At 36.2% G+C, this 24,288-nt stretch overlaps 1 protein-coding gene across 1 annotated transcript in view; it reads right to left on the reverse strand.

Annotated features, from left to right (window-relative positions):
* Positions 1–24,288, reverse strand: part of lrp4 (low density lipoprotein receptor-related protein 4) — a 127,446-nt gene that overhangs the window by 21,662 nt on the left and 81,496 nt on the right. Inside the window, 14 exon segments of the mRNA XM_048185291.1 lie at positions 116–287; positions 407–493; positions 576–716; positions 4,416–4,547; positions 6,697–6,886; positions 6,981–7,182; positions 11,823–11,856; positions 11,859–11,927; positions 12,146–12,227; positions 13,824–14,032; positions 16,735–16,860; positions 17,564–17,740; positions 21,749–21,966; positions 23,675–23,831. Coding sequence (XP_048041248.1) covers positions 116–287; positions 407–493; positions 576–716; positions 4,416–4,547; positions 6,697–6,886; positions 6,981–7,182; positions 11,823–11,856; positions 11,859–11,927; positions 12,146–12,227; positions 13,824–14,032; positions 16,735–16,860; positions 17,564–17,740; positions 21,749–21,966; positions 23,675–23,831 — 1,996 coding nt within the window.

A 24,288-nucleotide genomic window follows, 5' to 3' on the forward strand; every position in this document is an offset into this window, starting at 1 on the left:
TAACACGTATATCATCCTATTTAAGGAAAGGACATTTATAAAGTCTATCTTTGATAAAAGATATGGCCTGAAATGAATTGTTTGGAGTCAAAACAGTGCAGGGCAAAACATTTACCCCATCTCATGGAACAGGGCGATAGCACGAGGGCTGTCCAGGTTCTGCCACACAAGCACTTTTCTCATGGAGCCATTGAGATTAGCAACCTCAATGCGGTTTGTCCCGGTGTCTGTCCAGTAGATTTTTCTGCCCACTGAATCCACTGCCAGACCATCTGTGGTCATTAGACCTGAAAGAGAGAGAAAACACCTCAAATGAATGAAAATTTGAGAGACTGGGTAAAAGGAATTTAATACTATTACTTTAAGTAGTTTTGAGGGTAACTGTAAATTTATTATGGTCCCTTACCAGTTGAAATAATGTCCTCATGTTCTGTACCATTGATATTGGCTCTGCTGATTTTCTTTAATGTACTGTCTGACCAGTACACTTTACCTGTAGGAGCATGACAATTTTCACAATGATTTTCCCTTGCATTATATGCCAAAGTGTCTATATATTGAGAATTTCCTTGTACCTTCTACAGCATCAACTCCAATGGCAATCGTGTTCTTCATAGACGCACTGACTGCCAGGACAACATCAGCAAAGTATGGGATGTCCAAAGAAATCATTCTGATGTCTGTCCGCCGGGCAAAGATAAGAAAGCTGTTCATTGCTGTAAGACAAGAGAGAACAATGATGAAGGATTCGATAAATAAACAAGTTAAATTACTTTTTTCATACAACAAAAATATTTTTTTATATATTTTGTGCATTGTTTTAATTGCATTTAAATGTTAAAAGTAAACGTTTAAAAAAATAAAAATAAATTTAAAAAATGAAGGGGTTTTGAGCAGGGGTTTCCATCATAGACATGATGGCAGCCCCTGTTATTAAACAAGCTGGCAGGATATGTAATTAAAACCACTAGAGGTCACTTATTCAAAACAAAGGCGTAACTTGATGCCGTGAATGACTGTGGAATCATGGGAGTTGTTGTTTTCACCTCGCCTATGGAAAGCAATCTAGAATATTAGAATATCATATTATTAAAAGCTGGATGATTAAATTACTGTTGCTAAATGACATGCAATTCATTTTAAAATGTATGATGGAGAAATCTCTTTCTGATTATGGTATGTTAGCCATTTGACAAAACAGTGTTGTCTTTGACGCGTGGTAAAACATGGTACTCGCGGTAAATCAAGAAACAATTCAAACATTAAAGGTGCCGTAGAACGTGTTTTCAAAACATGTAATATAAGTCTAAGGTGTCCCCTGAACGTTTCTGTGAAGTTTCAGCTCAAAATACCCCATAGATTTTTTTTTTTATTCATTTTTTTAACTGCCTATTTTGGGACATCATTAAATATGCGCTGATTCAGGCTGCGGCTTTAAATTCCCGTGCTCCCCGTCTCCGGAGCTCGCGCTTGCCTTAAACAGCATAAACAAAGTTCACACAGCTAATATAACCCTCAAAATGGATCTTTACAAAGTGTTCGTCATGCAGCAGGTCTAATCGCGTAAGTACAGTATTTATTTGGATGTTTACATTTGATTCTGAATGAGTTTGATAGTGCTCCGTTGCTAAAGCTAACATTACACACTGTTGGAGAGATTTATAAAGAATGAAGTTGTGTTTATGAATTATACAGACTGCAAGTGTTTAAAAATAAAAATAATAACAGTCTTGTCTCCGTGAATACAGTAAGAAACGATGGTAACTTAGGTAACGATGGTAGTAACCACATTTAACAGTACATTAGCAACATGCTAACGAAACATTTAGAAAGACAATTTACAAATATCACTAAAAATATCATGTTATCATGGATCATGTCAGTTATTATTGCTCCATCTGCCATTTTTATTGTTCTTGCTTGCTTACCTAGTCTGATGATTCAGCTGTGCACAGATCCAGACGTTAATACTGGCTGCCCTTGTCTAATGCCTTGAACATGAGCTGGTATATGCAAATATTGGGGGCGTACATATTAATGATCCCGAATGTTAGGTAACAGTCGCTGTTATGCTGAGATTCGCCTGTTCTTCGGAGGTCTTTTAAACAAATGTGATTTACATAAGAAGGAGGAAACAATGGTGTTTGAGACTCACTGTATGTCTTTTCCATGTACTGAACTCTTGTTATTCAACTATGCCAAGGTAAATTCAATTTTTAATTCTAGGGCACCTTTAATACTAACTGTGTTGAGCTGTATAATAATGATCTGTTTGTGGATAAATATATCCAAACAGTTGCTCACCTGTCTAATAAAACACAATATATCAAAGCATGTTTATTGTTTCAATGGTGTCTATAAAAGTAAAACTGGTAATTGACTGTATTGTAGATATGACGTCAGTGACAGTCGACGCACCTACATGGTCCATGTCCATGGTCCATGTCCTGATTTCTCTGGATATAAACATTGTTGGAAACATTTGGGATAATTTAAGTACACACGTCAACAAAATTTATAACATTGTTCTTGTGGTTTTTGGATATTTTCATTTAAAATGTTATACTGTGCCTTTAATTATAAAAGTGCCAAAAAAAAAAAAAAAAAAAATACAAGGAATAATTGATGACGGGTCATTGAATTATTAGAAAATAATGCACACCCAAGGTGGTAATGCGGCTACAACGTGAAGCAGAGTTACACCTTGGGGGTGCATTATTTTCTAATAATTAGAAAATAATATAATATTTTTAAAACATTTATCAGTTTTTTGTCCTTACAATGCTCTTGTGTGTGAAACTAATTTCGTATACATCTCATCCCACGCCTCCATTGCTAATATCATTTCAGAGCTAGTAACAGAGGCTTGAGCAGACTAATTCAGTTATTAATGCAATTATTAGAGAGAGTGTATGTTTTTACTGTATGTGTATGCATTTAAGTGGGAGAGAGAGCGGGAGAAAGACTTTGTGCTTTCTGTACATACTAAAACTTAATTTTGTGGCAAAAAAACATGGAAATAATTTGAAGTTTTTATTCAGTTGTTTACTACATTTATTTGCTTGGTTGGTGTTGTTGTGGCTTTTGGTTCTTTTGCTGTTGTAGGCTGTAAGGACCTTTGAAATCATTTGGTGAAGTGATATGGAACTGCAATATAGTCAAGAACTGCCTGGAACTACTTTAGCCATGCGTTTCCCTGAAAAGAATTGCACACCTTAGAACAACCTATCAGATTCAAGCATTCAACAGCAACGTAGTATAAAGTAACAATAACAAAGAATCAGAACATTTTTAGATATATGGCGTTTTAGTCCAGATTAAATTGTAAAAATGTTTTAAATGCAAACCAATGTTTGAAAATAAATATTAAATCTAAAGTATTTGGTGGTGTTTGATAAAAACCATAGAAAATATAAAAACCTGAAAACATCAAACAGAAGTACTGACTTCTCTGTGACAAGCAGGTGTCAGAAACAGAAAGTTGCCTGTTTGGTTTATGGGTAACCAAGGCAACCACATTATTTCTGCCTTTCCATAAGCACCATCTACTGTCAGAGAAAGTGTGCATTTTTATTCAGTCCATCTCCTTCACTCGTTCTCACAATGCTTCTCGTTCATGTTGTAGTTTGGTTAGAGTGTACATGCTTCTTTACACAGCACACACACACATTTTTAAATGGTTGGTGGAAAAGAAGCATTCTAAAATGCATTCTAATTATTCCTGGTATTTGAAAGTGCCCATGATAATGCAGTAAAATGCATATTCATTACCGCAATACATCATCTTACTGAATGTGTACCTCACACATGTCACTGTTCCAGTAAACATCATGGTTTCTTTTGTAATTTGGTCTGACTCAAGTAAATGGTGGGCGAAGCTAGTGTAAATAGCCTTTGCCAACACGACGGGCTATTTTCATGTAGTGTAAATTAACATACTGTCATTGCATGCACAGGAATAGTAGGTGCCATTTACTGAAACTGTAAATAAAACAAGCCTACAGTCAGATTAGATTGATGCCATTAAATGTCCAGAGTTGCCCACCGCGCAATTAAGTTAAGTAAGCAAAAAAGGACAAATCTTCTAGTGAATTCGAATTAAAACCAACTAAATGGTTTTCAGTCAGTGACTCTCGCCTTCAGACATGCACCATGACATCATCACCACTGACACATCATTACGGTGACCCCTAAACCCCTACGGCAACTCAAAATGAGCATCAAATTTCAAAGATTCTTCTGCCCTTGCAACAAAGGCCATGGACTGTCACCTGGAATCCCAAAAGCAAAGAACACCTGCAGCCATTTCATTAAATTTCAAGTCAATTGTGGAATTATGGCTACTGAATGAGGAGTTATTGCTGGTTCCTTAGATATTCGAGATGGGTAGAGCAGTATGGACTTATCGTCATTACCGTGAGTGCAAGTCTTGCCATCCGCCTGTAGGTTGATACCAGTGGGACATGCACAGCTTGAGGATTTGGGAGCAGGAGCCAGGAGGCAAAGGTGACTGCAGCCACCATTATTCACCGAACAGGGCGTCTGGACTTTAGACAGAAAGCAAAGAGTGGAGACAGGTGAGAGAGAGAGAGAGGGGAAGAAATGGCCGTTCAATCAGATGTAACAGATGCCTATCAGGCCTCTGGGTGTCCCGGTAGATCATAATACACCAATGAGACTCCAGACTGAAGATCAGTTATCACTGGCCTTAATCCACTGTCTGAAAACCCAAGACACTGGATACGGCAGAGACCCACATTCCTCTTTAACACATATCTGCTAGGCATGTGTGTGAATTTCAGTTGTCAGCAGGAAAAAGAAGATGAATAGGGATGCTAACTTAAAGAATTTTATTTAACTTATTTTATTCCAGTTTATATAATACAGTTAAGTAATTAATCTAATTTGACGTGCTGAATATACAACAATTTTAAAAGGAAAAAAAAAAAACATTTACTGAAAATGTATAAATTTTAGCCCTTAAAAATCACTTGCACTGAAATATTTGCATGCAATACATGCAATAACGCAGATGTAACAAAAATTCAGATGTGTTAATACACCCCTAGTCAAACTAGATGGAATTTAAACAATAATCTTAATTGGAATCTGATGAATTTTAATTTCGATCTAAAATTGTGTTTTAACCAGGTGGATGCGATACATGTAACACAATCAATCATAACTGAAAAAAAATATATATATCTTTATAAAACTAATATACTAAGTGTGAACTGAATTTAAAGTTTTCAGACGCTTAACCGCATTTTAATTGCAATTTAAAGGAAAATTAATATAGTTTAAATTTATATTAAATGCAATTAGTTGAACTTTACAGTGCTTTTTAAGTACATCTTCACATGTCATTTAATGATTGTCTTTGAAATATGGTTAAAGTGTACTGCAAGCATTTATGGTAAATTACAACATACTGTAAAGGTGCCATCGAACGTTTTTTTTTTTTTTACAAGATGTAATATAAGTCTAAGGTGTCCCCTGAATGTGTCTGTGAAGTTTCAGCTCAAAATACCCCATAGATTTTTTTTAAATAATTTTTTTAACTGCCTATTTTGGGGCATCATTAGAAATGCGCCGATTCGGGGCTGCTGCCCCTTTAATTGCTCGCGCTCTCCGCGCCCCCCCAGAGCTCTCGACTCTATCATTGCATAAACAAAATTCACACAGCTAATATAACCCTCAAAAGGGATCTTTACAAAGTGTTCGTCATAGCGACGGCTCTCTTGTCTCCGTGAATACAGTAAGAAATGATGGTAACTTTAACCACATTTAACAGTACATTAGCAACATGCTAACGAAACATTTAGAAAGACAATTTACAAATATCACTAAAAATATCATGTTATCATGAATCATGTCAGTTATTATTGCTCCATCTGCCATTTTTCGCTATTGTTCTTGCTTGCTTACCTAGTCTGATGATTCGGCTGTGCACATCCAGACGTTAATACTGGCTACCCTTGTGTAATGCCTTTTATAATGTTGGGAACATGGGCTGGCATATGCAAATATTGGAGGCGTACACCCCGACTGTTAAGTAACAGTCTGTGTTATGTTGAGATTCGCCTGTTCTTCGGAGGTCTTTTAAACAAATGAGATTTATATAAGAAGGAGGAAACAATGGAGTTTGAGACTCACTGTATGTCATTTCCATGTCCTGAACTCTTGTTATTCAACTATGCCGAGGTAAATTCAATTTTCAATTCGATGGCACCTTTAATGTAATTTCTATGAAACTAGTTTAAAACTAAAAACTAGTTGAAAGCTTTTTTGGTTACACTATTTTAAGGTGTCCTTATTACAGTGTAATTATATATTTAAGTACTGAGTAATATTAATTAACTACATGTACTTACTATAGGGTTAGGATTAGGGTTTAGTTTAGGGTTAGTTACATGTAATTATACATGCAATAATTATACTAAGTACATGTAACACAGACAATAAAGTGTTATTGCTTTTTACCCCCCACTGGACTGGACAGTGAAGGCAAAGCAACCAACAAGTGAACTCATTCAATACTATTTAAAAAGAACTCAGGATGAACCTCATGATCTTGGTTGAGAGAACATCCAAAGTGTAATGTATATTTGGCACCAGTATTATTGATACATAATATCTCTATTGTTATAATGAAAGTTGTGATTACTGAAACATAACTCTATTGTGCCATTTTACCTGTAGTTCTATGATGGTGGAACATGTGAATGTCCATGAGGTTTTCAAGGTTTTCTGCCAGCGTTCTTCGGTCCAAACCAGTAAGCTTGTCTGCACTTTGGATGCTTTTGGATTGCCAGTCTGTCCAGTAAATTTTGTCTTCATGGAGTGTCAACCCAAATGGATGAGGCAACTGACTGCCAATCAACACCTTTAATAGAGAAGAATGAATTGCAACCTTTAACCTACTTAAATAAAAAGAGAGAGAGAGAGAGAGAGACACACACATACACACTCATTTCTACCTGTCTGCCTGATCCATCAAAGTTGCCATACTCAATGGTCTTAATGCTAGCATCTGCCCAGTATAGCCTCTCTGTGTTGTAGTCGATTGCCAACCCATTAGGCCACGTCAGGTTTGTTGAGATGATAACAGTACGGTTGGATGCATCCATTCCAGCACGCTCAATCTTAGGATTTGCTCCCCAATCTGTCCAGTACATGAATCTATGGTCAGACAAAACAAATAAGGTTATGTACCCTTTTTTTAATGTTGTGTAAACATCCACAGCTACTGCAATACTGTCCAAATGACTATACAGCATCTTCCATTTATTTTAGCACCCTTGGTAAATAGACTAAAAATTCTATTAAAATTCTACTTTTAAAAAATGTTGATGTATTATACACTGGTAACGCCAAGGTCATGGGTTTGACTCCCAGGGATTGCATTAACTGATAAAAAGTAAACTTGAATGCAATGTATGTCGCTTTGAATTAAAGTGTCTGCTAAATGCTTAAATGTAAATGTTTTAAGTTCACCTGCCTGATGAACACTCAAGTAATAAAACCATGATTTCCTGTTTCACTGGGATAAAAAATGAGGTCATGCACAGGCCAAATTCCTTTACTCATCCATGACTATGGGAAAGACCCAATAAAGTAATGATGTGTGACAAAAGGCTGTTGTGTTGCACAAATCAGGAAATGGCTATAAGAAAATGGCTCTGCTGTTGAAAAGGGCAATTTCCATTATTCAATCATTATCAGTGGAAGTACCTCATCCCAACTGTGAAATCTTTGAAGTTATGGTGTCGTTTTCCTCCCAAAGGCCCTGGACAACTAGTAAGATATATGGTATCATGAACTACAAGTATCAGCAGAATAAATCAACACCTGACTGACCCTGTCAGGAAGCTTACACTGGCCATGACTGGATCGTCCAGCAAGATATTGGGTCTCATTCACATTTATATTTACACATACTTTGAACAGACAAGAGATCTTCTCACAAATTACGCACAATTCACAACAGGTGTGCACAGGCATGAATTAGCTCTTAACCTTGGTCTAAGGTTAATGAATTCAGAGTGTTCTAAATGAACATCCATGAGCCTAAGGCTAGTAATTTGCATAAAACAACAAACAATTCCATATAAGGGCTTTTTGTGCATCCTCTCCTGTACAGAAATACAATAAACAATTGTAAAATCAAGCTTTTTCCATTTGCGTAATTTAGCCTAGATGAAATAGTGTTTGCAGTCTTTCTTCAAATCTCCCTCTTGCTAATTCTGTCTCCTCGACTGTCATATGCCCCCTAACGCTGATCGGTTAGACGTTTGTTGTTGGTGTCGGCCTGACTAACTTCCAAACAGTGTTGTTGAAAAAATACATACCCCACCTTTAATTGTGCTATACAAATTAAGTCACATTGACAATTTATATAGATGGAAACAATAGATTCATCAATAGGCTGTATATAAATGTATCTGCATTTTTATACAGAGGAACTTATCGTAGCTCGAGGTTTGAAAAACGCAGTCTCACACCCCACACCCATTCTGATCTTCTCTCCATGCATCCATCAACACTTCCGACAACCCCCTGTCCTCCCCTTCTGCACTTCGGGTCTGTGAAAATTATGTGCGTCGGGTCTTCCGGAAACAGAAGACATTGAAAGCACCAGGCCCAGATGGCATTACACCAGCCTGTCTAAAACCTGTGCTGACCAGCTGGCCCCTGTCTTCACACAGATCTTTAACAGATCACTGGAGCTATGCAAAGTTCCTTTCTCCTTCAAATCCTCTACCATCATCTCCATCCCAAAGAAATCCAAAAATCACAGGACTTAATGAATAGAGACCTGTTACCTTAAAGGATTAGTTCACTTTAGAAATAAAATTTCCTGATAAAAGAGCTAGAGCAAAACGAGCATTTGTGGTTGTGTATATATATAATTTTTTTATTATTTTTTTTTTTTTAGAAAATGACAGATTGCTTCACTAGAGAAGACCCTTATTCATTGGCTGGGATCATGTAGAGCCCTCTGAAGCTGCACTGAAACTGCAATTTGGACCTTCAAACTGTTGGTAACTGCTGAAGTCCACTATAAGGAGAAAAATCCTGGAATGTTTTCTTCAAAAACCTTAATTTCTTTTCGAGTGAAGAAATAAAGACATGAACATCTTGGATGACATGGGGCTGAGTAAATTATCAGGGAATTTTAACTCTGAAGTGAACTAATTCTTTAACATCTGTGGTCATGAAGTCATTTGAAAGACTGGTGTCAGCCTACCTGAAGGACATTACTGGACACTTGCTGGATCCTCTGCAGTTTTCTTATCAAGCAAACAGGTCTATGAATAATACAGTCAACATGGGACTGCGCTACATCCTGCAACATCTGGACAAACCTATGTGAAGATCCTGTTTGTGGACTTCAGCTCGGCCTTCAACACCATCATCCCTAACCTGCTCCTGTACAAATTAACATATCTCTCTCTGCCCTCCTCCATCTGTCAGTGTATCACAAACTTCCTGACAGACAGGCAACTGCTAGTGTGGCTGGGAAAATTCTCATTCAACACCCGCACGATCAGCACTGGCGCCCCCCAGAGATATGTGCTCTCTCCACTGCTCTTCTCTCTCTACACCAATGACTTCACCGCAAAAGACCCCTCTGTCAAGCTCCTGAAGTTCACAAGTGACAACACACTTAATGGCCTCATCCAGGATGGTGACGAGTCTGTCTACAGACAGGAGGTTAAAGAGCTGGCTGTCTGGTGCAGTCAGTCAGTTGGTAAACAGCTATTGCGATCTCAGAATTCTGGACAGTTGATAATACCTAGAATATCAAAATCAACTGCAGGCGGTAGATCCTCTTCCTATTTAGCACCTAAACTTTGGAACAGTCTTCCTATCACTGTTCGGGAAGCAGACACACTCTGTCAGTTTACATCTAGACTAAAAGCACATCTGTTTAAACTTGCATACACATAAACCACTGTCTACTTCTATAATTCAAATCATGTAAATTGTTAGGCTGCATGGATTAGGTCAGCCGGAACCGGGACCACTTCCCATAACACCTGATGTACTCGTTACATCATAAGGAGAATGGCATCTACGCTAACATTAGTCTCTCTCCGTTTATCTCTAGGTTTGCCGCAGACTGCCAGATCCAGGCCGTATCCAGATGAGATGAAGGACCTGCATCTAGACATGATGATAATGCAGCCCTGACGTTTCAACTAAACTATCCCCTGCGAAGGCCCATTTCCCTTTCCTTTCCCTAGATAAAACGCTATCAAAATTATTCCAGTTTGCATAAATCCGCGGACACCACTATTTTTTCTGTATTATGTTTGGACTAGACAAGTAATTTGGCAAATATCACTTTTTTTAAAAAGACCAAGCTTCTGCGCACATACACACTCAAATGGCAGAAACACACCAAGCCGACGGTCGGCCGTCGGGCGGTTTTTGTTCGTCAGCCGACTAATGCCAGAAATTCATCCGACCATGCGATTGCCAGTCGGGAGAGGTTTATCGCCACTCGTTTCCCCGTGTACACTGCACGATCACTGCACGACAAACGACACACGACAAAGCTGAAAATCGGCCCGACTCAAAAAAGAGTCAGAATTCGGCTCAAAATCGGACGAAAATCGCACAGTGTATGCCTGCCTAAAGTTTTCTCAGTGTGTTTCGCACCGTCGGCTGAAGATGGTCCATGTCGGCTTTTTTTCGGCCGATTCAAAATGTTGAATTGGCGTCGGAGCTCGTCGGTCCGTCGGGCCATCTGATCATTCTGATTGGCTGTTCAGCTACTGCCACCTGCTGGTTCGGAAAGGCATTTCATCTCACGCAGCCGCAGAACGGATGTGCTACTTGGCCGTCGGCTGTTTAGCGTCGGTTTGGTGTGTCAGGACAATTTTGGACACAGACGAAGCCAACGTGAGCCAACCCCACAGTCTGCTTTCGTCGCCACTAGTTCGTCGGCGTAGGCTTGGTGTGTTCTGGCCTAAACACGCAAACCTATAGACTAAACACGTAAATGAACGGCAAGAATGCATTAAAGGTATTCGGTTTTTCAGTAGGAAAGTTGTCATTTAAGCAGCTCCTTAAGTAATAATTAACAATTTTTACAACGGAAGTGATTCAATCAAAAACCAACTTTAGCTCGATAAGAATTTTCCTATCGTCACTGTGAAGCTGCTTTGAAAAAATATATATTGTGAAAAGTGCTATATGAATGAAGATGACTTGACAACAACCTGGAGCTGAACACGCTCAAAACAGCACTCCCCAGCACTGAGCACCAGAACAGTCAGGCACAAGACAGGTTTCTGAACAGTTAAATGCCCCCACTGGACAATAAACATGTGCAATAAACCATTTATATTTATTTAGCACACCATACCTCTTATTTACATTCCCTTGAATTTGTATTAACATATCTGTACACACATATATTGTATATTTTTATTTTTTATTCACTCATTCTATTTTATTCTGTTTTTATTATCTGTCTTGTTGCTGTCATTCTGTCTGTACTGTGGAAGCTTCTGTCACGAAGACAAATTCCTTGTATGTGTAAACATACTTGTCAGTAAAGCTCTTTCTATTTCTGATATAATGCTCCTTTTGTTACTCAAGATTTCGGTGTAAAATTTTTGTTATGCAGATTTATCTAAAGCACACCTCAAAAGCAACACAATAAGGGTTTACTGAGCATAAGCGAGGATCTCTGAATCTGAAGGATCTGAAGAGATTCCCTATGGAGGAATGTTCTCAGATCCTGTGTTCATCAACCTTATTACACAGGGGTGAGCAAAACAAGGTGAGACCCTTCCTTTTTGACCTACCCGCCGATCGGGTCAACAACAATGTCCCGGGGCGATCAAGATTCTCCCAGATCAGAACTGTACGCATGCTTCCATCGGTGTTTGAAACTTCAATCCGGTCAGTGCCTAAAAGTGTTATGAAAAAAATAAGAAAAATAAAGTGAAAAAAAACAACAATCAATCTTTGGGAAAAATTAGTATCTAAATTTAGCTGGAAAAAAAACAACCTTAAATGTAGCTTAATAATGACAATTATTGAGGAAAAAAAGATATCATGAAAAAAGATAAACATAAACATATATATTCCACTTGGTCTGAAAGATGAACCAATAAAAGATCAGTACCTGCATCAGTCCAGTACAGTTTATGTGTAAGCCAATCAATAGCTAGACCTGCAGGGCTTTCCAAGCTTGTGTCCACCACAACCTGCAACCAAATTGAATATCATCTGTCAAATTACATGAAAATACATTACAGCCACCAACTTTATAAGGGAGAATTTATTGGCTTTTGCTAGTTTGTTCTCCAGGGGTCAGTATTTTACACATTTCTCCCCATTATATACTAAAACATGCATAGTTCATACATTAGACATCCAACAGCAGTGACATCCACAGACCTAAGCAAAGGCAAGGATAGAGGAGTAACAAAAAGAGCACTTAAAATATATCATTAGTACTTACACATAACATTGTGTTTGATTTTATTATTCCATTATTATACATTTTAGATTGTAATTCCATTCTCTCCCTTCTCACAACACCTTACTCTGTTAACTTTCACCATTCTCTCAACTACAAGGACGTACCATGGTGTGTGTGAGCATGCTTTTATCTATATGGATGAACTTCAAAGAAGAAAGGTTATGGTGTTACCCTTAAAATATTAATTACATTATATATAAAATTAAAATGACACTAAATATATAAAATTTAAACATTAAAAACATATTAAGGGTAACATGGCATTATTTGAAGGTCATTCACTTCAATGACAACCCAGCTAACAAAAATATGTTATGAAAAGTATTAATTAAAAGTTATGAAAAGTTATTCCTGAATGTTCTCTCAACATTCAAAATGTCCAGTTTTTCCAAATGTTTTTTTTTTTTTTTTAAATATTGATTTTGCAAACGATACAGGAACATTCCATTTTTTTCATTCTGCAAACACTCTGGAAACGTTACTTTTGATGTTCTCTGAATATTTCAAAACAAGAAGTACTGTAACATTTAAAAACATGCTAGACGAACATCCAGCTTAAACATTTCAGAAAAAAACAACCATGAACAATGTATAAATAATGTTATGTTACCATTTTGAGAACATTATTAAAGACGATAACTTTGAATGAACATATTATTAATGTTACTGGAAGAAGGTTTGTTCATAACTTTGAGGGAGCCTTGCCACAACGTTAGCCAAAGTTCTGAGAATGTTCCCTGTTAGCTGAAAACAGATACTTTGATACTTTCAACAGAAAATTACTTTCACTTCAATTCTTTTCATATTAATATAATGAGATTTTTATTGTAACATTAATATTTAGGACTGTAATATCAAGTCAAATGCAAGTAAAAGTTTTCATGTAATAGCTGTCTAATTTCTTCAACTTTTGCTACTAATCAAACAGCTCATTCAGTTTGTCACTTTTTTTTAGCGATATATGAAAGACCAATACACTGAATTAAATTTCTACTACACTGAAAGCATGTGACAGGATGTCATGTTTGAAGACACATACTCTCACTGCAGGTGTAATAGGAAATGCAGAAGCAACAGAGTTTTATGTTTTTGTAAATATATGATGAACAGCCACAAAGAACAGTACCTGTTCTACCTACCTGTTACTCATCTAAAGCTACTCTCTGCTTTTTCTTCAGTGCTTTTACCAGTTATAAAGGACATGTCATTATCGCTTAATTATTATCAATTATGCATTTATGGGTGATTATCATGAGGTTGTTTATATTAGACAAAATAATAAATCTGTTTCTGGGTCTCAGGCTAAATTCCTGCTAACCTCCTGTTTGGTGCCATCCCATTTTGCTCTGTTGATTGAATCAGTGGTGACGTCGGTCCAGTATATATATCGCTCACTGGAATCCCAGTCCAGGGCAACTGCATTTCGAATATCAGCCAGTGGAATGACATCATCCAACTTGTCTTCAGTGTCAAAGCTGATTCGACGGATGTCCGTCCTTCGGGCAAAAAGCAGGAACTTGTCAAGACCTGATCAAAGACCAAAGGTCTCCTGTCAGTTCTTCAGATTTGAAAAGTTCATCAGTATAGACAAGTCAAAAATGTGATCATTATGAAAGGAAAATGACAAATTTGTTAAAGGTGCCCTAGAACATTCTTTCACAAGATATAATATAAGTCTAAGGTGTCTCCTGAATGTGTCTGAAGTTTCAGTTCAAAATACCCCATAGATTTTTTTTTATTAATTTTTTTAACTGCCTATATTGGGGCATCATTAACTATGCACCGATTCAGGCTGCGGCCCCTTTAAATCGCGAGCTCCCTGCCCCCGAACTCTCGACTATAATACAGTGCATAAACAAAGTTAACAACCCTAAAATGGATCTTTACAAGATGTTCATCATGTATGCTGCATGGGCATACATATTAATGATCCCGACTGTTACGTAACAGTCGCTGTTATGTTGCGATTCGCCTGTTCTTCGGAGGTCTTTTAAACAAATGAGATTTACACAAGGAGGAGGAAACAATGGTGTTTGAGACTCACTGTATGTTATTTCCATGTACTGAACTCTTGTTATTCAACTATGCCAAGGTAAATTTAATTTTTGATTCTAGGGCACCTTTAAATAACATTTATTATTCATGTTTGTGGCTGTATTCATTTTTGTTACTTGTAAACAAGGATGGTTAGTTGATAAAGAGAGCAGCTGCAACTGACAGATTGATTATTGACATTTATACATATAAGTACAAGTATGATTTTTAAGGCTACATTTTACTGCACTATAAAAAAAACAACTACCTTTTGAGTCTCAAATATTAATTTTATTGAAGCTACATAAAAACCCATGCTTTAGATAGGGTGTGTGCGCGCACAGAAACAAAGCGAGCACACAGAAAGTCACTTCTCAGACAGCACACGAGTACTGAATTTAGTTATTTTCTGCGTCTTCTTGAGCAAATACACGATGACGAGTAGCCACATAAACAGACTAAAAGATGCAGTAAGCAATTTCTGAGAAATGCTGTTGAAAGTGGATCGGACTGAGAGCCAAAACACAGAAAGGGGTGTGATCCTTTTGGGTAGGGACGTTTTGTTTTTGGTGATTTCAAATATCAACAAATATCAACAGCAATTTTCAGAAATCGCTTACTGCACCTTTAAGTGAACATAAACATTTAAGAAAATATCGGATGTGTGTCAATCGCTCATCCATGTCTTTATGGACCTTGCTTTGTGCAATGGTGTGCAGTCATGTTGGAAAAGGAAGGGGTCATCCCCAAACTCTTCCCACAAAGTTGGGACATGAAATTGTCCAAAATGTCTTGGCGCTGACACCGCTCTGTGATTTTACGTGGCCTACCACTTCGTGGCTGAGTTGCTGTTGTTCCCAATTGCTTCCACTTTGTTATGATACCACTAACAGTTGACCGTGGAATATTTAGTAGTGAGGAAATTTCACAAATGGACTTATTGCACAGGTGGAAACCTATCACAGTACCACGCTTGAATTTACTGAGCTCCTGAGAGCGACCCATTCTTTCACAAATGTTTGTAGAAGCAGTCTGCATACCCAAGTGGTTGATTTTATACATCTGTGGCCATGGAAGTGATTGAAACACCGGAATTCAATGATTTGGAGGGGTGTCCCAATACTTTTGGCAATATAGTGTATATATATACTTGGTTCCCTGAGTCAATATTTTTATTTTTTAGCTAGTTAATAGTTATACTTGTTAATAATAATGATATGATGACAATTTTCTGTCAGTCAAACAGTAGCCTATACTTATACTGCTTTGAACTGTACTGCATAAAGACTGGTATCATTATATCATTTAAAAACTTTTGTATTGACTTTAAGTACCGGTAGGCTAATTTGACTTAATATATAGTAATATAGTGGTGTCGATTTAAAGATGCACCACTTAGGCAATTATCTCTTTCAACAGATTCTCACTGAGGGCTTAAGCCCCCCTGAGGATGAAATCCTAGAACTGGTCCCAACTACATTTTTCTGAACAAAGGGTGGATACTGTACAATATAGCTGAAATATTAAGGATTTGTGAGCTCCCAGCATGTATTTCAGCATGAATAAATTATGCAGCTACTTTACTATTGTTTTGCTCTTTGCTGACTTTATTTCAACTTTTGTTGTTTTATCATTACTGTTAGTTATTTGTTGTGTTGTAATGTTAAGAGCTTTTTTTTATATAACATTTTTTGATTATCACCGTTTGTTTGTTATATATCTCAAAACAATAAATCAATTCATTGTGTTACAAATTGAAAATTTGCTGAGCAAGAAATCTGTTGCTGTCTTCATGAATTTATTGGCTAAATGAGCATTTTGCACTTATTGAATGAACAAATTCAAATAAACAAAAAAGTATTTTTACTTTTACAATTATTACAAAAATTATGTATTATTATTAAGACAATAGTTAAGAGAACTTCTGAATGCATCATGTTAACTATTGAATGTATAACTCAATTTCTGTCAATTACCCAGAACGCATCGGTGAGACTACATTAAACTCTCATCTTGTAATCCCTTTAAAAGCCTGCTGTCAGTGAGTGAGAGGCTCCTCATGGTTTCAAAACAATGATGCACACAATCACTTTCTGGAAGTTTGTATTGCACTTCCCACATAACTGTCCCCTTGAGGTAAAGGGCTTATGTTGTAGCATGAATAAGGATAAATAACTAAAACAAGAAGTACTTACTCTGGGCACAGTTATAGTGGTCCACCTTTTTAAAGCCTGTAGGACATGTGCAGGTGTAGGTTTTATTGCTTGGAAGACACAGGTGACTGCAGCCCCCATTATTGCTCCCACAGCGATTTCTCCCTCCTAAAAAATAAAAACTCTTTTAAAATGAATATTATTTACTCAATCCAGGCTCATTGGAAAAACGTGACAATGGCGACATTTCGGCAAAATAATATGTTGCTTCATGCAAGTTTCACGGCACTTTCAAAATGAAATGTCCAAGTTTTATTCGAATGAATGAAGTTTTGTCCAAAACAGTTAAACATGAATCTGGCAATTTTTGACGATGTATCGCGGCAGTTTAGTAATGAAATGTCTGGTGAGTGGTGCTAAAAGGTTAATGCTCAATTGCGTTTGAAAATAACTTACCACCTACACCAAACCCTAACTGATAGTTTACTATATCCGATAAGCCTTAAATATTGAGCTTGTTATGTGATGCAAATGTCAAAATATATTAGTTTACAAATCATGCGCTATGATAAAAGTGTTTTGAGGTCATAACACAGTATTGTGCAAGAAACAGGATGGAAATAAGTCTTTATTAATCGATAATCCGCCCCTGTAAAATCATAATTTGTGTGAAAAGGAATAAAAGTTGTTGGGGTTTTACAGACACTATCGTTCATTTCAGCTGAAAACTACTGAATTGTATGTATAGGTAAATTTTTCCCCAAATGAGCCTATGTTGCATTTACTTTAAAAGGATTTGTGTTTGTAAACATTGTAAACTATAATCATTGTCTACTATACTACGAGTAATAAGGACTTCTGTTTATTTGACCTGCAGGTTGCCTCTGCGGGTGCAGCGTGTGGATGTCCATGGGAAAATGCAGCTTGTTCCGGATGACCTCTTGGTTTTTGCCAGTAAACTTGTTTGCACTGTTGATACTCTTGGTGTGCCAGTCAGTCCAGTATAGACTGTCTTCAAACACTGTGATGGCAAAAGGATGTGGAAGACCTGGAAGACAGAAAGGTGGTTTAGAGTTTAGAATTATACGTGGACTGCTGTCGTTAACTATTGTTAAACAATAATTAACGACTGCACACCAAAACTCAAGACCTCATGTGTTACAGGAAGTGGACCGTTTTCCGTTTTCCGATGATTTATAATCCTCCTGTTATGTTTAAGAGTGAAAATCAAGCTAAAATGTTATATTTGATCAAATTATTTCAGGGTTCTCCACTACAATGAATAGCTGCAAAAAAACAAACAAAGCTTTTTGTCTACACTTTCTACGTTCAGGTCAAATCTGGCCCATGGGTAAATAATGTGAAGAGCATCACAAGATCTCTCTCGATCCCTCCCTCTCTTTTTCTCTCTCTCACAAAGAAGGTATTTGTATCAAGGCACTCTAGAATTCTTGATTCTGATTGGTTCACAAATGCTCTAAGGTACTTCTTTTCATTTTATAAAATGGTTAGTTCATGTCCTTGATTTTGATTTCACCCAACGGTTCTGTGTATCACTACACAACACCCTTAGCAACCACTCTTAGCAATGTAAACTCCATGTTCTCAATTGATATTGTTCTAAATGTTTACCGTATTATGTCGGAGATTATTGTAAGAAAGAGATCGAGTGAGCGAGTTTATTAGCTGCATTCAGATTTAGCATATTCCTTCAAGTCAGTCCTATGTTCATAATAAAAAATCTGTTTAAATGTCTGATGTATTATCTTGTCTTTTTAACAGTTAAGGGGCTTTCCCATGACTGACAACGCTAGTCAAAGCATTTATCAGTTGCGTCTTGTTCCGTGTTCACAACAATTCAGTCTTTTCAATATAAAAGACTTCGCTTCTGACTGACACACTCATAAAGACAGTCTTTGCTGCCATCTAATGGCATGAAAATGTAACTTCTGTTGCTGTTCACGGTCAGGGACTATTTTTTCCTGCGGAAGGAAGGCTTTTTGTGATTTTACTTCATGAAAGTTGCATTGATACATATTTTTTGGCTTTAATATTTGTATTTTGTGGTAACCGTTTTATAAAAGGTACTCGAGGCTAGTGCCATATCATGAATAAGTCATGGCTAAAGGGGTTAGCAAGTACCCCGCTTCATGTTGTGCCTAACAACGCCCTTCAGCCGTGACTTATTCACAATACAGCACAGCCTCTCGTACCTTATTGCTTACATAACTCAGTTCCAGTCCTTGATTAAAATCGGCTGAGCTGTGTTCTAAGCTGTTGTAAAATACTCTATAAACACACTTGACTTCATTACATATAAGGTCAAATTAATCAAGTTTTACTTTAAAGTGCATTTTACATCATGATTTAATAATCTTTTGTCATGTTTTAAAGAAATATACTTAAACGTGTGTTGATTAACATACTAAAGCATATGTAAAGTACTTGATTCAAATTTTAACTGTATTGTGTTATTTGATATTACATCTAAAGTTATTTTAAATGTACTAAACTTCAACTTCATCATTACAAATATGTGATTACAAATATAAATACATGACATTAAAATATATTTTAGTTTAGCATAAATGCTTGTCAGTACATTCAGCAGTACACTTTAACCATATTTCAAACACAATATGAGTAACTATAAAATTACATATAAAGAAGTACTTAAGTGGGTCAAAAAAAACACACTAAAGTTGAGCTGACTGCATATAATTTCAAATCATTTTAAACTCCAATACATTTTCATTTAATTATAATTAACATGCAGTTAAGTGTCTGAAAACATCACACATGTAACTTCACACTTAAGTTTAGTATTTCTCTAATAAGTATGCTAAACTGTACTTCTTTTTCACAAGGGTTTATTGAGAATGTCAGATAAAATTAGACATGACGGAAATCTGGTGTACTTTAAACTTTGAATTCAAAGAAGATGAGGTAAACTATTTTTTTTAAACTACTAATTAGCTACTTTCCATCTATCCAGGATTAGAAAATCCTTCCCTTCGAGCAATAGTCAGAGGTGGCAGCCAAAAAGTTGTCCCTTACCATCCCTACCTAAATCTACAGCTAAAGACCTCTTCCATCATTAACAAAAGGCACTTATAACCTCCTATTTCAAAATACTTATTATAACCTCCTATTTTTTCTGTTATTTCTCTTCTTTTCTGCTCTAACTTGTGTGCTCTTCTAGCTTATTCTTTACACTTGGCACTCTGCCAAACTATAGGCGTGTAATGCACCCTGCCTGTATCTCCCTCCTTTTCTGCACCTTTCACCCTACTCCAGGTGTACACACACAGCGTGGGGTTGTTTTGTGATCTTATCTTTGTAGAGAAGCAAGGACAGGTTTGAGTTAGAAGGTTTGTTTGCCTTTTCCATCTCTTTTTTCTTTTGTTTCCAGCTCCGCTGCCATCTGCTGTCCCTCTTTGCTGGTACCTTTCTCTTGTCATCTCAATCATCATTCACTTTTGATCTTGTTTTTGCAGTCAGCATATCTTTTCTCAGTGTGTGTGCACTCTGATTTTTTTTATAATGCTGGTGCCTCCCTCCCTAGTAAATCTGTCATTGATGACCACAGTAAGCAAATCTGCACTGAATTTTTTTAGAGCTCGGTTTTCAGGTCTAAATATTCCCCCACCTTTCCCAGGTGCACAGGTATTTTGTTCCTGCAAACCCCGAGGCTTAGTCTTCCTTTCTAGTGTGCCATTTAGAGGGAACGTGGATTGCACTCTATCACACATCAGAGAGACATCTGAATTTATCTACAAGACACTGCTTATCCTCAAATGAACAGAATACTCAATAAAAAAGCACAGTAGCCTAACCAAGTTTAACCAAGTCTGTAAACCTTTCCAGCTGTTAAAACACTGAACTGACAATAGAATCAATGTTTTGCTGTAGCAAAGTGCGTTTTAAAATCATTTGTCCATAAGATGAATATAAGATGCAGTTTAATCAGAAAACTTTCATCAGACTATGCCAAGTAAGTAGTCTTGAATCGTACCAGTCTAATTCTTGTGAAATCAAACTAACAGACCTAGTTAATGCAATATTAAATCACACTACAATGTTTTCCATTTGAATATATTTTGAAACACATTTTATTCCTGTGAATGCAAAGCTGAATTTTCAGCATTATTACTCCAAACTTCAGTGTCACATGATCCTTCAGAAATCATATGATGTCGGCAACGATAGCCTAGTGGTTAGTGCGCCGACATATGGAGCAAATGCGTTCACGGCGACCAGAGTTCGATTCCTGCCCCCCTCTCTATGTCCAGTGCTTTCCTGTTTGCTCTCTACTGTCCTTTCCAAATAAAGGCACAAAAAGCCCATAAATATAACTTTAAAAAAAAGTAATCATCTGATTTATTATTCATTTTTATTGGTGCTTAATTATTAATAATGGTTCTTATTATCACCAATGTTGAAAACAGTGGAAACCATGATACACTACCATTCAAAGGATTGGGGTCATTATGATTTATATTATTAAAAAAAAAAAAAAAAAAAAAAAAATGTCAGCAAGGATTCAATTAAAATTGATCAAAAGTGACAGTAAAGACACTTATAATGTTACAAAAGATGTTCTTTTGAACTTTCAATTAATCAAAGAATCTGGAAAAAAAGGTTTCACAGTTTCCTCAAAAATATGAAGCAGCAAAACACTGATAATAATAATAATAAATGTTTCTGAAGCAGTAAATGAGCGTATTATAATGATTTCTGAAGGATAAAGTGACACTGAAGACTGGAGTAATGATGCTGAAAATTCAGTTTTGCATTAAAATGAATAAATTACATATTAAAATATATTCACATAGAAAACAGCTATTTTAAATTGTAACAATATCTCAATTTTTGGATCCAGTAAATGCAGCCTTGGTGAGCATAAAACAAACAAATACAAACATATCCAATATTAATTGTGAAACCATGACCTACATTTTACCACTCTATAAAGTACCATCTAAGATGTAATATATAAAAGCATCTGTAAAGGAATAAAAGGTAAAGAATTGTATTTTATTAATTTATTTTTTACCTTGGCTAATGACAGCTTTTCTATTCTTCCCATCCAGGTCAGCTCTTTCAATGACGTGGTGTTTGGCATCCACCCAGTACATACGGTGACTGGCATAGTCAATGGTGAGTCCATTAGGCCAGAATAGGTGTGTATCAGCAATTATTTTCCGATTAGAACCATCCATGTTGGCATATTCAATGCGTGGCATATTTCCCCAGTCAGTCCAGTAAATCTTCCTAAAGACAGAGCATAAGTGATGTTAGAAATGTAGTTGTATCTTAATGTAGAAATATGCAGTTAGGACTCAATAAAGCAGACAAAAAATGTCCTTTTGATAATGGCCTAACATTGGAAACATCTTTTTCCAACTCAATTTTGACGTAATGCAATTTACAGGAATTACTGTGCATAGGTTTTTACCATGAGGTTGTGTTTACAAAGCGCTTTTGAAGAAGTAACTAGTTACTGGATTTGCCAAAGTTTTCCAAAAGTTTTCCAAAGGTTGGTGGCACCAAATCTATAAAAGATACTCAGAGTTTTGTTTGGGACTGATTTTTAAAACATGAGCAACTTTTTTTTAGTAAGGACTGAAACCGCTACAAATAATCCTTATCCTTAATTGATTCCTTTTTCTTTTCTTACACTTTCCATCATGCATTTTATCCTTCAGAAAAATAATGTAATGCTTTGGCTTTTCTCACATACAGCAAGATCTACATGCATCTGTGTGTGAGAATCAGTGGACGCAAAGCCGGTCGAAAACAAGGGCTAAATCTCATTGGAGAGCGAGAATTCAAGCCAGATTTCATAAACCCCTTTGTCCTCCATGACAAAGAGCCATGATGAGCGTCGGCTGCAACTCAAGCCTTGTGACAATCCCTGAATAAAACTTTTTGCACAGCCTTTGTGATTAGAAGCAAATTGAGTTACGAAGTTTAGCCAGAAGTCACCAGAATGGTTTCATGCCCTGCTTATCATTGCTTATTACAGAACAACAACTTCTGGTCACAAGAGGGGATTTTTCCCCATGCAAAAGAACAAAGAGGCAGTGACAGTTTTCAGTATACAAAATAATAAATGTACAGCATTTAAGCACATAAATTAAAGGGGTCTCAGCATGAGGAAAGAGTCTGATGTTACTTGTGAAAAAGAGGTACACTTTAGAGGACTTTTAAGAAGTAAAACGTAATGCTTCCAGACTTATTTGCAATTAAATAGAAATGGGTTAAAGTTTACATTCATATTAATGTAACTTGTATGTAATGAAGTTACAATTTAGTTACAATTGTTACAATTTAGTACATTAAAACAGATTAACTTCAAAATAATGTAATACTGAGTAACACACTACAGTTGAAATTATAATCAAGTACTTCATTATGTAGTATGTTATTCAGCACTTCAAAATATGTGTACTTCTTTAAAGTACAACAAAAGATAATTAAAATAAAATGATTTAAAATGTACCTTAATGTAAAACTTCTCATTTGACATTATTACAAATAGCATTTTTAAAAGTGTACTTAAAGGGATAGTTCAACAAAAAATATAAATTCTGTCATCATTTGCTCCACCTTAAGTTGTTCCAAACCTGTATAAATTTCTTTGTTCTGCTGAACACAAGGGAAGAATGTTTGTAACAAATCAGATCTCTCCCCCCATTGACTACCATAGTAGGAAAAAAAATACTATGTAAATCTGTTTGGTTACAAACATTCTTCCAAATATCTTTCTTTGTGTACAGCAAAACAAAGAAATTTATACAGGTTTGGAACAACTTGAGGTGGAGCAAATCATGACAACTATCCTTTTAAGTGTGTTAAGAAATATTTGCGTATTTATTGTGCAAAGCTTGTAATAAATATCCATTTGAAGGATCCAGCATTATTTGCAAATTGCATTTTACAGTATATGTTATTAAAACACAACGGCCTGAATATTTACCCTTCAATGGGGTGCAGAGCAATAGCCCGGGGTTTCTCCATTCTCTGCCATAAAAGCACTTTACGGTGTGTGCCGTCCAGATTGGACACTTCAATACGAGATGTTCCTGAGTCAGTCCAGTACAGCTTATTATGAATCCAGTCTATGGCCAGACCACCTATGATAGCAGAATAATAATTAAAAAAAAATTATCTATATGTAACTATTATTCAAATGGTATGTATTATTTCTTCTTTTCCTTGGGGAAGCAGAGAATCAAACTGAGCATCAAATTAGAGCATGAAAACTTCACTTCATTCTGTAAAATAGTTTTAATATCATATAATTAATATAATTTATTAATAATGTAATATAATCTTTTAGAGTGTATTAGTGCTGCATGGCTATAATAAAAAAAAAACAAAAAAAACAATTGTTGATTATTTTCCTTGAAAGTTTTGTTTTTGTAATATATTTTTATTAAAAGCTTTTGTTAAACAGTTTTTCTTCATCTAAGCTACAAAAGCATTCAAAATAAGCCAATAACATTTTAATTTATTGCCGTTTTATACATATAATTAGAATATCATCAAAAAGTTGATTTATTTCACTAATTCCATTCAAAAAGTGAAACT

The sequence above is a fragment of the Megalobrama amblycephala genome, linkage group LG3 (assembly GCF_018812025.1).
Source record: "Megalobrama amblycephala isolate DHTTF-2021 linkage group LG3, ASM1881202v1, whole genome shotgun sequence".
Classification (NCBI taxonomy): Eukaryota; Metazoa; Chordata; class Actinopteri; order Cypriniformes; family Xenocyprididae; genus Megalobrama; species Megalobrama amblycephala.